The 16,949-nt window shown below is 44.4% G+C and overlaps 1 protein-coding gene across 1 annotated transcript in view; it reads left to right on the top strand.

Annotated features, from left to right (window-relative positions):
* Positions 1 to 14,579, top strand: part of RPGRIP1L (RPGRIP1 like) — an 85,020-nt gene extending 70,441 nt beyond the window's left edge. Inside the window, exons 23-26 of the mRNA XM_016221053.2 lie at positions 1,341 to 1,524; positions 8,286 to 8,370; positions 11,530 to 11,663; positions 13,714 to 14,579. Of these exons, the coding sequence (XP_016076539.2) occupies positions 1,341 to 1,524; positions 8,286 to 8,370; positions 11,530 to 11,663; positions 13,714 to 13,826 (516 nt within the window). The 3' untranslated portion in view covers positions 13,827 to 14,579. The remainder of the gene's footprint in view (positions 1 to 1,340; positions 1,525 to 8,285; positions 8,371 to 11,529; positions 11,664 to 13,713) is intronic.
* Positions 14,580 to 16,949: the final 2,370 nt, after the last annotated feature.

Raw genomic sequence — 16,949 nt, 5'->3', positions numbered from 1 at the left:
ATCCAATATTGAGGGGGTTGGACAGCAATGGAAATTGCTCTTTATGAGGACATTGTTATAACAGGACACTTATGCTGTTCAGTTTGATTAATTATATTATATGCTTTGAAATATCTAAGTAATCACTGTGGTAAATTTACACACTGACTTATATTTAACAGTGAATTTCTAAACCTTGGTCATATAAACAGGTCTTAGTTTCAGAATTTTCTAATTATGGTTTGAAGTTCTATAATTTACAGTAGCATGCCTTTGAATTTAGTAAAGGGGAATGAAGAACAAATGTAAAACTGTAAGAGCAAACATTTAACTGAGGCGTTATCTTATAGTGATCTCATTAAGTCATGGTCTATTATTTGTTTTTCTTAAAATATGTTTTTATTATTGATTTTAGAGAGGAACAGAGAGGGAGAGGGAGAAACATCAATGTAGCATCCACCAGCTGCCTCCTGCACGCCCCCTACTGGGGATCGAGCCCACAACCCAGGCACATGCCCTGCCTGGGAATTGAACCAGGGACCTCTCAGTGCAGGAGGACACCCGGCCCACTGAGCCACACCGGCCAGGGCTATTATTTGTCTTAAATCATTACTCAAGGAAACATGTGTGACTCCTATAATAATGTCTGTGGCACCGAAATCTATTAAGAATTGAAGTGCAAATTACACTGTCAAACAAATACGTATTTTATTTGCTAATTCTGAAAAAATGATATGAAATAAATCATGAGAAAACATGTTAAATGGGATAAAAATTTTGTTTCTTTTGTTTGAAAACTACTTATTGAATGAAATATGGCAGAATATGTAAGAGAGTGACTTGTAGGCTCTGCTCTAGTTAATATGGGTTCATATAGCTACATATATTAGCATCATGGCTATAAAGTATTCAGCAGGCTTTGATCTCTGAATAACGGAAACTTTCGCAGGTACGGTAGATTAAGTAAAAGCCATGATCAACATGTCCTTCATCACATAGTTTGAAAGAAGGCCAGCTGATAACTTGTCATTCTGAAAGCAATCAGAGATGAAGATCTCATAACCGTCACTCCCCATCGACACTAGTGGGGTATTTATAGCCTCCAATGTAAATCAGGAGACTATTGCCGTGACACTGGTAACGCGGAGCCCTGGGGCATCAGGATCTCATTCTGTCTCTCTCTGTCGTGAGTAACCCGTCCTGGGAAACTAAGTACTAGTGCAGGGTGCCTTCCAAAACAGAAGCCCACTGGCCTCATGTTTTATTTAAAATTGAGAGTAAAAAAAGAATAAAGGATTTTTGGTTCATTTGTTTTATTGTTTCTTAGTTGTTGGGTTTTGTCTCCCCCTCTCTTTAAACAGACATCAGAGAAGATTCGGATTGAGATCATAGCTCTAAGCCTCAGCGATTGTCGAGTAACTGCGGATGACACCATCCAGCGGCTGTTCGTTGAGTGCCGATTCTACAGCCTTCCTGCCGAGGAGACGCCTGTGTCCCTCCCGAAACCCCGGAGCGGGCAGTGGGTCCACTATAACCACAGCCACGGTAGGTGCTGCCCGCGGGTCGGCCGGGAGGAACGAGGAGAACATGCGCCCCGCGCGGAATCACAGCCTCTCCTCAGAATGAGTGAGAGTCGGCTCTGTTGCCCTGGCCCGTGGCTCGGTGGCCGGAGCGTCGTCCTGCACACCAAGGGGCTGCGGGCTTATCCCCGGTCTAGGCGAGTCCAGGAGGCAGTTGGCCGATGGGTGGCCCTCTCCCTCCATTTCAACCTTCCTCTGGGCCCTTCCTTTCCAAACACAGCCTCAGAGGATTAAGGAACAAGAAGGAAGGAGGGAGGGAGGGAGGGAGGGAGGCAGGGAGGGAGGCAGGGAGGCAGGGAGGGAGGCAGGGGAGGGAGAAAGAGAAGGAAGGGAGGAAGGGAGGGAGGGAGAGAGAGAGAGAGAAAGAAGAAAGAAGGGAAGAAGGGAAGAAGGGAGGGAAGAAGGGAGGGAAGAAGGGAGGGAAGAGGGAAGGGAAGAGGGAAGGGAAGAGGGAAGGGAAGAGGGAAGGGAAGAGGGAAGGGAAGAGGGAAGGGAAGAGGGAAGGGAAGAGGGAAGGGAAGAGGGAAGGGAAGAGGGAAGGGAAGAGGGAAGGGAAGAGGGAAGGGAAGAGGGAAGGGAAGAGGGAAGGGAAGAGGGAAGGGAAGAGGGAAGGGAAGAGGGAAGGGAAGAGGGAAGGGAAGAGGGAAGGGAAGAGGGAAGGGAAGGGAAGGGAAGGGAAGGGAAGGGAAGGGAAGGGAAGGGAAGGGAAGGGAAGGGAAGGGAAGGGAAGGGAAGGGGGAGAAAAAGAAAGAAAGAAAGAAAAGAAAGAAAGAGAAAGAAAGAAAGAAAGAAAGAAAGAAAGAAAGAAAGAAAGAAAGAAAGAAAGAAAGAAAGAAAGAAAGAAAGAAAAGAAAGAAAGAAAGAAAGAAAGAAAGAAAGAAAGAAAGAAAGAAAGAAAGAAAGAAAGAAAGAAAGAAAGAAAGAAAGAAAGAAAGAAAGGAGGGAGGGAGAGAGAGAGAGAGAGGAAAGAAAGAAAGAAAGAAAGAAAGAAAGAAAGAAAGAAAGAAAGAAAGAAAGAAAGAAAGAGAGAGAGAGAGAGAGAGAAAGAAAGAAAGAGAAGAAGAAAGAAAGAAAGAAAGAAAGAAAGAAAGAAAGAAAGAAAGAAAGAAAGAAAGAAAGAAAGAGAAAGAAGAAAGAGGAAGGAAGGAAGGAAGGAAGGAAGGAAGGAAGGAAGGAAGGAAGGAAGGAAGGAAGGAAGGAAGGAAGGAAGGAAGGAAGGAAGGAAGGGAGGGAGGGAGGGAGGGAGGGAGGGAGGGAGGGAGGGAGGGAGGAAGCTGAAGCTGTGCCATGGGGTAAACAGATTGAGCAGAGTTGAAGAAATGCTGAAGTGAAAACAGAAACAGTAGGAGACAGTGTTTCTAGGTGTTTCTGATCTCACAGCATCATTTAAAAATGCACCTCCTTCTACAGTTAAATTTAATGAAAATACTTGATATTTCACAGGGGGTAGAGTCTTGTTTTAATCATGGATTCAAGTGATTCCATGGCCTGAGTCCTTCACCCAGATGTTTTTATAACATATGCCTCTCCCAGTGTGTGCCTCTCCCAGTGTATCTCCCTCTGTATGTATCTCTCCCAGTGTGTATATCCCTCCCAGTGTGTGTATCTCTCCCTCTGTATGTGTCTATCCCAGTGTATGTATCTCTCCCAGTGTGTGTATCTCTCCCAGTGTGCGTATCTCTCCCAGTGTGTGTATCTCTCCCAGTGTGTTTATCTCTCCCAGTGTGCGTATCTCTCCCAGTGTGCGTATCTCTCCCAGTGTGCGTGTCTCTCCCAGTGTGCGTGTCTCTCCCAGTGTGTGTGTCTCTCCCAGTGTATGTATCTCTCCCAGTGTGCGTATCTCTCCCAGTGTGTGTATCTCTCCCAGTGTGCGTGTCTCTCCCAGTGTGTGTGTCTCTCCCAGTGTATGTATCTCTCCCAGTGTGTGTATCTCTCCCAGTGTGCGTATCTCTCCCAGTGTGTGTATCTCTCCCAGTGTGTGTATCTCTCCCAGTGTATGTATCTCTCCCAGTGTGTGTATCTCTCCCAGTGTGCGTATCTCTCCCAGTGTATGTATCTCTCCCAGTGTGTGTATCTCTCCCTGTGTGTTTATCTCTCCCAGTGTCTAGATGTTCAGGATTATAATCGAGTGACATAAGTTCTTACAAGACCTTTCACTATTTAGTTCACACCCATTTTTAGCAGCAGGCAGGTTTTCTCCTAATTTAGGGCTTTATTTATCAGCTGGTTGACATGTAAATCTACTGAACCAGTACAGACCCAGTGGGCAACCTGTAAATTCTTACGTCAACCAACTTGAGGATGTTTTTTAAATCGTATGTTAGTGTATAATTGGAGAGGTGTATAAAAAGGTCATGTCGAGCTGCCATGACCCTAAATTAAAACTACTTATTAAGTTCTCCTAAAGCCTATATTAAAATGAACCATGAAGATAGAGTGTTGCATTATCTTTACCAAAACAGGCCACCCCATGCTAGTTTTATAAATTGTGTTTTAATCAATATGTATAATCATGCTGTTATATCAGTAGTATTACAAGTGTTTGTGATTACTTTCTTTCTAGCTGCACTTTTAGAAATGTGTTCACTGCTTGAGACACTAATGACAGTAATCATGAGTATTTAGAGGTCTGGTCTACTCTCCTCTGTGCCCACAATTCTTACTAGTTATGTGAACTCAGGCAAGATGTTTAAATGTCATGGTTTCTTATTTTCTTATCTATTGAATAAGATGTTCTCTAAGATCCCTTCCAGCTCAAATTCTGTAATTCTATAATAGCAGGTAGCTTGAGAAATCATGTGAGAATAAGTGGTGTGGTCAGGACAAGAATCTGATCCCTCCTTCCTTTCATTGACTTGATATAACAGAAACATTTCTAGAAATATTTTATCAAGCTTCCTATAGATCTTTTCATTGCAAAGTACCAGAAAAGTAAATCATATCAAAATATCATTAGAAATGAAAGACCTATTTAGTCAAATAATCTCAATGGAAATACTCCAAGAAAAAAGACAACTCTTTTGCTTTCTGTATAATTCTTTGTAAAGATCAGCAGTAGAATGTTGGTTGGGCTGGCAACAATTTTTTTTTTTTAGAAATTGATTGTACACTGAAAATTTTGGCTATGCCCCAGAGCAGATGTGCCCCTTTGCTTAAGGAGCAGTGCAGATCATTATCTGGATGAGACCTGATACATGCTCAGGTGTCCTGAGTGCTGTACGTTTGCACATGGCGACCTAGATCTGTTTGGGGGTTTTGGTTGGTTGGTTGGCATTGGTTTTGTTTTTGCTTTGTTTTTTCTCCTTTTACTGCAAGGTACCCTACTATCCTTTTGGTGTTTTCAGAGTTGCTTGTTTTCTATGAATTAGCCATATGATCTAACAAGAAAACCAGTAATCTATTAGAAATGAATTAAGTATAGTGTTTACCATATCTTTCCTCAGCTTCTATTCCTACATATTAAGATTTGACTATGTAAAATTTTAAAGATTAATTGAAAAACATTGTAAGGATATTTATCTGGGGGGAGGGGAGAGGAGCGGAACATACTTTGTGCTTAGAAGCAAAATAATGCTGTTTTGCATCTACTTTATCTGAAAAAATGAAGTCCCAGGTCATCATCAAATTTAAGAAATAACTATTATTAATTTTCTAGCTTTTATTTTATTTTTCACTTAAGTATGACATAATGAAAATGTTTAATTTTTAGTTGTTATATTTACCTCTCCTTCATTGCAGGGGAATCTCCTTGAATCTTTAGTTAATAAGTAACTAGCTCATCTAATTATTTGTAATGATTTACCAAAAGGAAGTTGTACACTGAGGTCTAAATTAGGTATATAAAATGAGAGGCTTAGACAAGTGATCCCCAGGATTATTCATAACCTAATTCAGTCTTTATTAAGAGGTATTAATACCAGTTTCACCTACACAAAAAATGCATCTTCTTTGGGCTACTAACACTGAAAAAACATTACTAGACAATGGTAGCAAGAATGAGACAATCATATGTTATTGGGCTTGAAAATTTTGCTGAGAAAGCAAGAAAATAGTTTGAAAGGAGATAATATTAATCGTAGATCTGAAGAATGCTGTCTGGGCTGAATAACGCCTTCTAGGGAATGGACGGTGGGAAGGAAAAGGTGAGTGAGGTCATCCAAAGTCTTTATGAGACTTACACAGGTGTGGGTCCTTAGTCTCCAAGCATCGAACAGTCTATCTTTTGGGACATTAAAGTTTAATTCAGAATATGTAAAAGAAGCAGAACTTCAGATTTTGTTGCTAATGGGAGGAGAAACTTGGCAAAGAAAGGATTAGGGGGTGGTAACACTTTAACACAATGGTTATCTGAGATTCAAGGTCATCAGTCCTTTCTAATAAACCTTCTGCCAAATGACACTGAGAGAGCATGTAAGAACTTCTCCGGCCTGCAGAAGTGAGGGACATGATTTTAATGGTAGACCAGTCAGAATCTACACAAGTATTTGGACTAGTGGTTTGCATCTTTTTGAGACATATGCTTTCAGTACTTTTAGGTCCAAATGTAGCAAGTCCTAAACAAATGTAATTTCTGATGAAAATGGAAGGTAAAAAGCTTAACTTTGGAAAGTTCTGATATTTTTCATAATCACCAGAATTGCTTTTTAAAGGAAGCGTTTGAATTTTTGAAATTGTAGACTTTATCTAGTTTCAGAAGATAAATGGATGTCCTAGGATCGTGACCTAATTAGAAGTGGCCATTGTGTTCCTCTTTCCCGCATGTTCAGCACACAAATGTTCACTAGTCCCTGGTCCCATTCAAGAGTGGGCAGAGATACTGGGCTCCACCTTGATTCCCAGTGTGTGGTATCCTGAGCAGCAGCAGCACCTGGGAAGGTGTTGAAATGCACACTCTCGGGCCCTCCCCCAGGCCTACTGAGTCAGAAGCTGGGGTGAACTCAGTAATCTGCATTTAGCAAGCCCTCCAGAGTGCTCTGCTGCACATCAGAGACTATGGATCACGGGCTAGATGGACACACCCGAGCTAGGCCCTGCTGTACCAGCAGGATAGCTATAGTTCTAATTGGGTACATCCTTGGAGAACTCAACTATTGGTAAGTAGCTTGAGTTTTTTCAGAGAGGAATTTTTGAAAGTGTTTGGCCAAGAGAGTTATTTAAGGTCCCTGGAGCAGGTGTTTCTAAGCAATACCCTTTTGTGAAAGATGGAAGGAGAACAGGTGGCTTCCCTTGTAGTTTTAGAATGCACGCCCTCACTCTGGTCTGTGCCAGCAGTGTGGTGGCCACTTACACAACAGGAAAGTTTGGCTTCGGGTGGGAGGAGGAGAGGTTACAGCATGCAGGTTGAGAAGGCAGGCCCTGGAGACAGGTGTCGCTGCACTCGCTCTGGCTCTGCTACTTCCTAACAAGGGGACCTTGGGGACCTTCGTCCCAACATAAGGTGCATTGTCCAGCATTAGTAGAACTTGTCTATTAGCAGGCTTTCTGTAAAACACTGTATTTACAAAACACTCTGAACCCCCCGTCTTGTTTGATCCCTGTAAATCTTCAGTGACCTATGTAATTAGTCACGTTCCCTGCTAGGGCACCGTGCGAGAGCAGCAGGCTGGCAGTACTGGGCCGTGGCTCCTGCCTCCCTCGCGCTCCGGCACTCCCCGCGCGGATGCCTGGGCTCCCGCCTTGTGGGCCTCGCTCAGTGCCGGCGCATCGCCCGCCCTCAGCCCTCAGTTAGTATTTGCTCAACTGAGCCAAACGATGACATCATTTGATGGCATCATAATGTGAGACTGGACTAAAATTGTCCAGGGAGACGTTACAGGATGAAATGTGTTTGTTCCCTTGGAGCCTGGCTGTGGAATCATTGTGGCATCGCCCACTCTGTGTACTTTTGATCAGGGGTCATCTCTGAGTTGAGATCTGGTCACAGGGGAGCCTTTAATTCCAACGTGGCACCTGACAGAGAAATGTCCAGAAGCTAAGGCACAGCGGGAAGGCGCCGAGCTGAGAGCGGGGAGTCGGGTGAAGCTGGACTGTTCGCACCCTGAGATGCCGTTTCCCCAACTGCAGGTGCTTGTTCACAGCTTCGTGTCCACGGCTTCTTCCTGGTGGGACTTGCGAGCAGTTCTCCAGTCTTGTATTTCAGTGAAGCAGAGTCTTCTACGTCCCTGCATGCCAGCATGTCCCTTTAAAAACCAAAGACAAACTTCACCCCTCAAAGCCTCTTTTTCTCCCCGTGTTTCTCTCCGTGTCCCCCGCCGCAGCCCCGCCGTCAGGCTGTGGGTCCCTCGGCCCTGCGCCCAGATGCCTCTTCATTGCATGTGGCTGCAGGAGGGCGGATTAAGTCCCAGCCTGCCGGGGACACGTGCTGCGCCATACACTGCCACTGCCACTGGCTTCCGGGGCGAGGGATGCGGTAAATCCCTCCAACACAAGCAGTGCAGACCCCAGCTTTTCCGTCCTGACTGCCAGTGCCACTAACAGGCAGCGACAGCGACGTGGCACTCTTGGGGGTCGCCCGTGCCTGTCCTGACAGTGGCACGGGAACCTGCAGGGACACGGCATCACAGCACTGGACTGCTCGGGTTTGGTTCCGACTTCCGGGCAGCTCTGTTCCCAGGCGAAGTGAGGCGCGTGGCTCGTCTCGGGAAACGGGCGTCTGTCTGAGCCCAGAACAGTACTATGTGCGTGGTCCTGACTGACCCTGTGTGGGCTTTTCTTTTTCTGTTACAGTGATCTATGTGGATAAAGAAAACAACCGAGCGAAGAGGGACATTTTAAAAGCTATACTACAAAAACGAGAGATGCCTAATAACAGGTACATTCAGCACTCCCGGTGCGCTGGGGTTCAGAGCAGGCCTCCGTAGCGCCGTGCGGTGATGGGGAATCAGAGCACTGACCCCCTGGGTCTCTTTTGCCCTGGAAATACAGCTGCCCCGCCTACCATGCAGGGTACCTGCACGGATCCTGTGTGCTCTGAAAACCAGGACTGTACAGTGCATATAGTGTCCCATCGCTGTTCACGTGTGACTGTAGGAGCCTAGCAGTGCTCGCAGGGAGGGTGCCCTCTGGAGCCAGTGGCTTGGGCATAAATTCTTGTTCCATCACTTTCCAGCTGTGTGACCTTGGACAAGTTACTTAACCACCCTGTGCCTCATTTCCTTTGTCTGTGAAATGGAGATGATAATGCCACACAGGGTCATTGCAAAGGTTAAAGGAGACAGTGAATGTACCACGGAGAGACTAGCACTTGCCAGGCAGTTAAGTGCACAGCAAGTGTTTGTTGCAATGCGTGTAAGTAGCAGTAATGTTAATATTGTTATTTTAATAGCTCCTTGGCCTTTCAGACCAGTTTTTATCTTACTATCACAGTTAAATCATCGTTTTATCATTTTTAATGCATTGAGGTGGTGGGGGACAAATTTGAACAGGAAACTCTGCAGTTCTGTTTCAGAAGAGAAATTATACACCTCCAAACTAACATTTTCGTTTTGTTTTAAGACAGGAGACTATAATTCTTAGCTCTTAGAATATGATGTAGCTTTTCATGACCTCCTTAAAATACGCATGTCATTTCTTTGGATCGCGATTCTGAAGAAGGGATGGCACACCCTGGAAGCTAGCCTTTGGTTCTGCTTTTCCCAGGGTGGTAGATAACCCCACAGGTGTTTTACTCTGTGTACATCATCTTCTTTCAAGGCCCCTTCAGATACCACCAGCCCCCAGGGTCTCCCAGGCCACCGATGACTAAACAACACTGGCCATGTCACCTACTTCTCTGTGGTCAACAGCTGGACCCTCTCTGGCCAGGGCTGAGCTCTGTCCCCACGGATGAGCCCTGGGCTGGACCTGCTGGTCTGTTCAGTGGTACCCATCTGCCTGTGTCACCTTGCTCTAGAATGTCAGAACATGCTATAGATTGTCGTCTTTGTTGTGGGCGAATGACTTTGTTTCCTCAGAAGTGTTTATTTTTAAAAGGGCAGATTCTGCTTTAATTTTAGACCTGCCTTTCCTCAAAAGGCCTGCATATTTGTAACAAAATAGTTTTAAAGCTAAAAAAGTCCTCAGTAACTGTAATGACTCCCACTCGGTCATCATTGTTTCTCTAAAGCTATCCAAATGCCCCACAGAGGTACAGAGGTCCATATCATGCCTGAGAAATACTGAGAGAGGGTGGCAGATGCTCAGGACCTCAGCAGTCACTCTCTGCCCACCATGGGGGGACTGCCCCACCCCTTTCCTCCCTGGACAGGATCTTTTTCTTAAGGAAAAAATAAAGGGTTTGCATTTACATTTTCCATAGCCAACAGACAGCTGTTAGCCAGTGAGATACTCAGGTCACATCACTCAAAGTACCTCCTAATCCATAAGAATTTATTTTCTCAGACAGCAACCCTCTTGAATATGCCCATGTTTATGCAGTCTGTGTAGCCTCTGTAAGTCCTGTGGGTGTAAGATGCGCATCAGATGTCACCTTTCATGTCTCTCTTCCAAGCATAGTCATTCTAGGTAGCTTCTTTCTGTGTCATTCTTTTTTGAAGTGAGTGATACGGTCACTGTGTAATTTGGGAACCTCAGTTTTCAATTGAAACAGGCCCTCCCATGCCTTCTTTTTCTCTCCCTGTGGACATGTAGAAGCTTAAGTGAATCCACCTAGATTAATGGTAGTAATAAAAGAGCAGAAGTTTACTCAGCGCTCACTGTGTCCTGGACTCTACTTACATGTGTCACTAGGAGGTCGGTGTAATTATCCCCATTCTACACATAAGGATGCCAAGATCAGAGAGGTTAAGAATGTGTCCAAGGCCACACAGCTAATAAACAGGAAAGCAGAAATTTGAACCCATAATGGGTGCCCTTAACCACTCCACCTGAGTCCCTGGATTTTATGTGCCACACAAAATATTCATCTTTCCCACCTGCAGACCAGGCTCTGCACTTCTCGCCGTTACTGTGTGAAGAGGTTACCTTTGCTTTCAAAGTGAGGGATTTTGTTTTCTAACCAAAATTTATTGTTAGCAAAACATGGACTTAGTAACGGAATGGAATGTTGGACACTTATTTTTAGCAAATTGGTTTAAACTATTGTCGTGTTTACCTACGTGTTTGGAAAAGATTTATTTTTCAAGGCCCAGATTTTCAGAGACTTTGATTTTTATCTGAGAATGTTATCTAAGAAGCAAGTTTCTTGTTTCACTTCAGATTTGAGATGGATACATTTTGAAAATGGTTAAAATGGTAGTTTACAAGCATCCGTGGTTTAAGCTGTGGTGCCAAGACATATCAAAAGAATAATCCTTAACTGTAAATTCCTGTCCTATGGTTCGTCCAAGTGTGTTTGGCCTCAACACATGTCACTAATTCAAGTCAGAACCCCACAATTATGTGTCTAAAAGTAAAGTGAAACTTGGACGCTGATTTTAAGTTAAGAGACTGCTGAAGTAATGCAAACATTTCATATTGCCGTTGGGCAGGGCCACAGCCTTTATCTAACATGATGCAGAGAGCATGATCCCTGCGTTTTATAGAACCACATGGTGGGTTAAAGTGCTCAGCAGCAACTCCAAAGCTGTGCATTTCTATAGAAAATATTGCATTTCTATTGCGAATGCTGCCCTACCCTCCCTGGTCTGTGTTCATTAGATCATGTTACCTTAAAAGCAGACATATCAAAATAGGATCAGATAGTAAGTAGCAGTGAGCATCGGTTCTTCTCGGCCAAGTACTTTCTTCAGATCCTAGAGAAAGATGTAACCAGTGCTTAAAATGTGGGTTACTGTTCATTTGAAGGCCGGGTGTGCTATAATAATTCTAGCAGTTCATATACCAGCTTGTCTAACCTCGTATGGTGTTCTTTTTATGGGAATAATTGCAAATTTCAAGATTCATCCATAGTCATAAACACCCATTGGGGAGTTTTGTTTCCTGGTGATTTTTTTCACTCTGCAGTGATTTTCCCTGTTTTGTTCTTTCTCAGCATCCGCTTCACTGTGGTCAGTGACCCTCCAGAGGAAGAGCAGGACCTGGAGTGTGAGGACATCGGCGTTGCTCACGTCGACCTCGCAGACCTGTTTCAGGAAGGGAGAGACCTCGTGGAGCAAAATATCGATGGTATGGGGAGAAGTGTTGCTCAGTGTGTCCACCCAGCAGTTGCTGAAATCAGGGTCTTTATTAAAACCGTCTCCTTGCTGGCTGCAGGGACAGTGAGTCACGTGTTAATCGAATCCTTTGCAACCCAAGCTGACGTGTGTTGAAGCTGGAAGCCTCTCCCTACATCCCTCCGCTGTCCTCCTTGCTGCCTGCCTTTGAATCAACAGAAATTTAAAAATAATTAGTTGTGTTTCACAAGGAATTATTCATTTTGTTTGCATTGGGTGTGTGTGTGACAGATGTGGCCATGGGATGTTTTCATGTTGTTTGTGGAGCCTCGAAGCAGGCTGTTCCAGCTATGGCGTGCTATCCTGAGTGACCTTCAGTGTCTCTCGCGAGCCTTCTCCCTCATTCAGGGCTACAGTCCAGTGATGGTCACTGTCAAGGACCCAGTCATTTGGTCACTTGTTTCCCAGCAGGGTTCGGGAAGGAGAGATTCCTGACCAGTGTGCTCTGCTGGGTCTCACCTCCCCCGGTATGGGTCCCAGCGCGGCTCCATCTCCACCCTCTCTCCTTGTGTGACATGCCTGGAGCATGCTGGAGGAATGTGGCCTGGGCATCCCACAGTGCCTGGAGGAATGCAGCTGCACCCTGGTCTCTTGTGTTAAGTGAGCAGAGCCCCCTGGCACCACGGCCAGCCACGTTAATGCCTGGAGATGTGTCAGGTGCTCAAAGTCAGAGTCAAGCCCAACTGAGTAAATCAGACCAAATAACCACATTAGAAACCTGTTCTGAGACATTTTTATAAACCAGACATATCGAACAGGACAATTGGCCACAACTTTGTGGCAGCCACAGAAGAGAAAGGTGAGAGAATTAAAATACTAGCCTAAACCACCCAATAAAGACACCCAGGACCACGAAAATCTGGCAGAAATGACCAAAATTATATATGCTTTATATTCTTAATCTTTTTTCCAGTCCATTCTGTTTAACAACCCACGGTCTCATTCTGCAAGACCGCACCTGGCTGCACTGGCCTGACAGACAGTGGCTGTGGCCATTTTTGGGAAAGTCAAAATATTAAGCACTAGTCAGTTTAGGATTTTAATGTTTTGTTCTGTGCAAGACAGAGGTAAGAAGTCCCAAAGGAGAGGTTAAACCCTTGGGAATGAGCGGGGCCCACGGGTGCCCCTGCAGTCTCCCTGCCCATTCATTCTGCACCCGAGTCTTTGTGTACCAAGTTTGGTTTGAAGGTTTTCTTACAGATTTTCTTGGAATGAAACACACACACATTATAAAGTTCAAGTAAAGCCACAAGGAATATAAACAGGAAACTGCATGGACTCATAAGTGCCATCAAGCTTACAAAGTTCAGGGTTCTGGCCTTGAGTCACTGGCACTTGTCAGGGTGCACAGAGGGGCAGGTCCCAGGTCCTGAACCAGCATCCCACCCACCCCACCACTGAGCTCAGGGAAGCCCGGTGCTTGCGCCCCGCCGCCTGCCTTTGGTACTCCACTGAAGCACAGCCCCGCCCAGAGGCCACGCTCACTCAAGACTCCTCGCCTGCTTTCCCCCAGCATCAGTTCATGGACCCTCAGAGCCAGTCCATAGACCTCAATGTCCCTGCATCTGCCATTTTCACTTTTTCTAATTTCCCAGCAAATCTATCATAAATGGAATGTTTTCCTTGGAAAGATAGATAACCCATCCAAGCTATGATTGTGTAACTTCTTTACAATGGTTAGGACAAATTCTTCTTTGTTGTATCTCGATCCCTTTTAGACTTTGTATTTCTTCCTAGCTTAGAAATTCTGACTGTGTTGGAATAAGTATCCTGTAGCCCTTCATGGGTAAATGTCATGATTAGCTCACTAGTTTCAGCACATCTGAAATGTGTAAAATGTGTATCTTCCTACACATGTGGCAGCTGTAATTTTTAGATTTGTGAGATGTCAGTGGACTTTGGACTTTTATAGAGGAATTTGCATCTTTTCAACTGTTGCAGCCACCTCCCTGAAGGAGAATCTGTGGGGTGACATTAACGTGTATCTGCTCTTCTCTCCCTAGTGTGGGATGCTCGAGCAGGTGGTGGAAGAATTGGCCAGCTCAGGGTGACAGTGGAAGCACTCCATGCCCTACGGTCTGTCCATGAGCAGCACGGGGAGGACTTGGAGGCGTGAAAGGAACTGCTCCAGAGACACTGCCTCCTCCTGAGTAAACGCTCACATGAAAGCTCTCAGCCGAGATTTCTGTAATTACTGTGCTGCATATAATCTGTAATTCGTGGGAAGCTGGGAGGGTGAGGCCTGGGCTTGAAGGGTTAAAGTTTTGTGTACTCATTTATTTTCCTGTTTTCCCCTTCCCCTGACTGCCACCCCTCAGGATTTCAGATCTCCACCGCAGGCCACACCTTCTCAGTAATTTACACCTACACAGTAGCATGAGAAAGTCGTTTGCATTTTCAACATTTTCTTATGAAGAGCTGAAACGCAGGTCCCATTTTTATTTTTAATAAGCAAAAAGCATAAACCTCAGAAAACCCATGAAAAAGAAATACTTTCATGTTATCCCTAATCGGCCCACTAAGTGGATGCCTATGATTGGCCTCATTAAGCGTTTTACACTGAAGATTTTATTAGAAGCAATATGTGAAAATTACTTGGATTAATGTGTTAATCCCCCTCTTTAAAATGCTAATATCCATTTTACGCACATTGAAGCTCAGTATGCGTCTCCTTTGATGCCCACAGTTCCTGTCAATTAGATATAAAGCATGAGACTTGGCACCTACTCACTAAGTTACTGCAAGTTTCTTGTTTTCCTTTCTTAAAAATTGGAGTTCTTCCTGTTGGTATTACGTTCCTGGACTGTGATGGCGACATTGATCATGGGATCCAGGAGTGTGTGTTTACAAAGAGGAGACAGAGACAGAGACAGATATATATGAAATTTACACTTTGAAAACTTAGCTCATGACATAGAAAGAAATTATTAAACAGCAGGGCTCAAAATGACCTGGGTGGTTAGCCCTGAAAGGAGTATCTTTCTATCACTTTTTAAACGTGCCTCATGCCTGTACAATGCGGGATGTATCTGGAGCCAGGCCTCAGAACGCCGCGCAGAAAGTTAATTTCCTAGCTTTTGCCCGGTCGCACCAGAGAACTTAATTGATATTTTTAATGGGGCTGTGAGTCGGTGCCGCCGAGGAATTGTCTCCAGAGGTCCCGGCTATAATGCTTTTCATTTTTTAATTTACTTTTTTATTTGTCATTTTCTTCAAAGGATTTTTATAGGCTGCGGGTTTCCACTGTTTGCAAACAGGCTGAGTTCCTTCTTAAGCATATGTAAAGTATTCAGGGAGATAAGTAATTTATTAAAATCTACCTAATTTGCCGTGATATATTAAATCTCTGCTTCAGTGATCACAGACCATTTCATTTAGAGAATTAGGCATTCCCGCTTTGTGTGATTAAAGCTCTGGAAATGAGTTCTTTGCTCCTATTTGTGAACATTCAAAGCCCGCTAATGGCAAGAAGATGGAATAGATTATGAGACAATTCATTACAGTTCAACAGAGGAAAAAAAGCAGCTATAATGCAAAAATGCAAGTATGAATATCTGCACATAGTTTGAACCATCTGTGCTCTAATGGCCTCAATAATGACTCTGGTCTTTAGGAGGCTTTGAAATGACATCCGCACAGTGTTAATTTGTTGGTGTGCATTGTGGGACAGTAGAGCACCATCCGACCGCAGAAACCCATGGATCCTGGGTCTACCGTGGGCCTCCCTGTTTGAGGCCTGCCGTCCCCAAGAAGAATCCTGCTCGCATCAGACCCTGCGAATCTTCATAACAACTCATTCCTGTGGAACCTTCTGGAGACCACAGACATCTGTGGCCTGAACCTCTCCAATCCTAGTAAAGAGCCACATGTTTGTTGTCACTTCAGCTGGCTCTGAGCTCATCCTCTGGCCTCTCCTTCAAGCCTCCTTTGGCTCTCTGCAGTTACAGTGTCATTAAGGCCCATAACACTCCCCGCAGTAATTTGAAACAGCCGGACTGTACCCTGGGATTAACGGAGTGGTTTTTGAGACATTTATTGTGGTATTCTCCCAGGAGGTTTATATTATTGTTTTAAAACATTACATCCCAAACTAAATACCCTTTCTGTAGGGGGAGGAATGGATGGCGCTAACTTCTTAAGTGGAGAGGGGAGTTTTTATCAGAAAACTTCTGCGATCTAGTCAGCTGTGTGGAATGTATACCTCAGATAAGATGAGAGAATCAGCCATGTTTCTGTTGCGTTTCTGCTTACCATAATGGATTGTTAAAGCTTCCTTTTCTAGTTTTAAAATACTTCAAACTACGTAAATGTTCGCAAAATTCATTTTCATAAGTGACTGAGTAGGTGCTGACACCCTGAAGTGGGCTGGTGGCCTCGCTGCTCTCGTGCGGATGCTCCAGTCGGGCCTCTCACCTGTCCACGAGCAGGTCTGTCCTGCCGTGTGCTGACCAGAGTTCATTGAAAAATTCACCACATTTGGATGACAGAGCAGTGGTTTTCTCCTGGGGAGACGAGCCTCGTCCATTCCGCGTGGCTCGGGGGCAGGAAGGCACCAGCAGATGCAAATACTCCCGTTTAAGGTAATGCTTGTGTGGATGCGCAGCTCTTGGTGTGAACGCACGCAGTGCACTCAGCGCTTTGGGGCCCCAGTGCTCTTAGGTTGGAAATATAAATAGAGATGTGATGTGGTCTGTGGGAGAGTATATTTTACATGGGTTTTTGCCTACTGTAGTAGAAATGTCAGATTCCCAGCCACTGTCATGAGAAGAGTTGACGAAAATAAGTTTTATGGTTTACAGTGCGGTTTACGTAGGGAACATTTCTCTTCACTCTCAGTTTCAACATGTTTTCTAAATTATCATGGTTTATTGCCATTTAACTTAACTTAGTTTTTTTAAAGAATAAATAGAGAATATATTTAATCAAATAAAGAACAGGCACATTGAAATTCTGCTGTTCCTGCCATTCATTTGTTACCACAAAACACAAATAATCTCTCTGTGTTAGGAAGACGTGCGGGCTGAGAAGTGGTCGTGTGATTGGGAGGTTCTGTGTGCACCCCTGTTCCCACGACAAAACATAAATTATTTTAGTAATCTGACATCAAGAGCTGTGACAATGCAAACCACTTCTTACACATGTTCTAACAAGAATCTGATTAACATTTTTGTGGATTTGGAAAATAACTTTTTTTAGTCAAACTGGCACTATTGCTGAATTTAGAATGATTTCCTTATGC

The sequence above is a fragment of the Miniopterus natalensis genome, chromosome 18, assembly GCF_054644295.1.
Source record: "Miniopterus natalensis isolate mMinNat1 chromosome 18, mMinNat1.hap1, whole genome shotgun sequence".
In the NCBI taxonomy this organism is placed as follows: Eukaryota; Metazoa; Chordata; class Mammalia; order Chiroptera; family Miniopteridae; genus Miniopterus; species Miniopterus natalensis.
The sequence above is the reverse complement of the archived record's forward strand: the minus strand, read 5'-3'. Positions and strand labels throughout refer to the sequence as shown.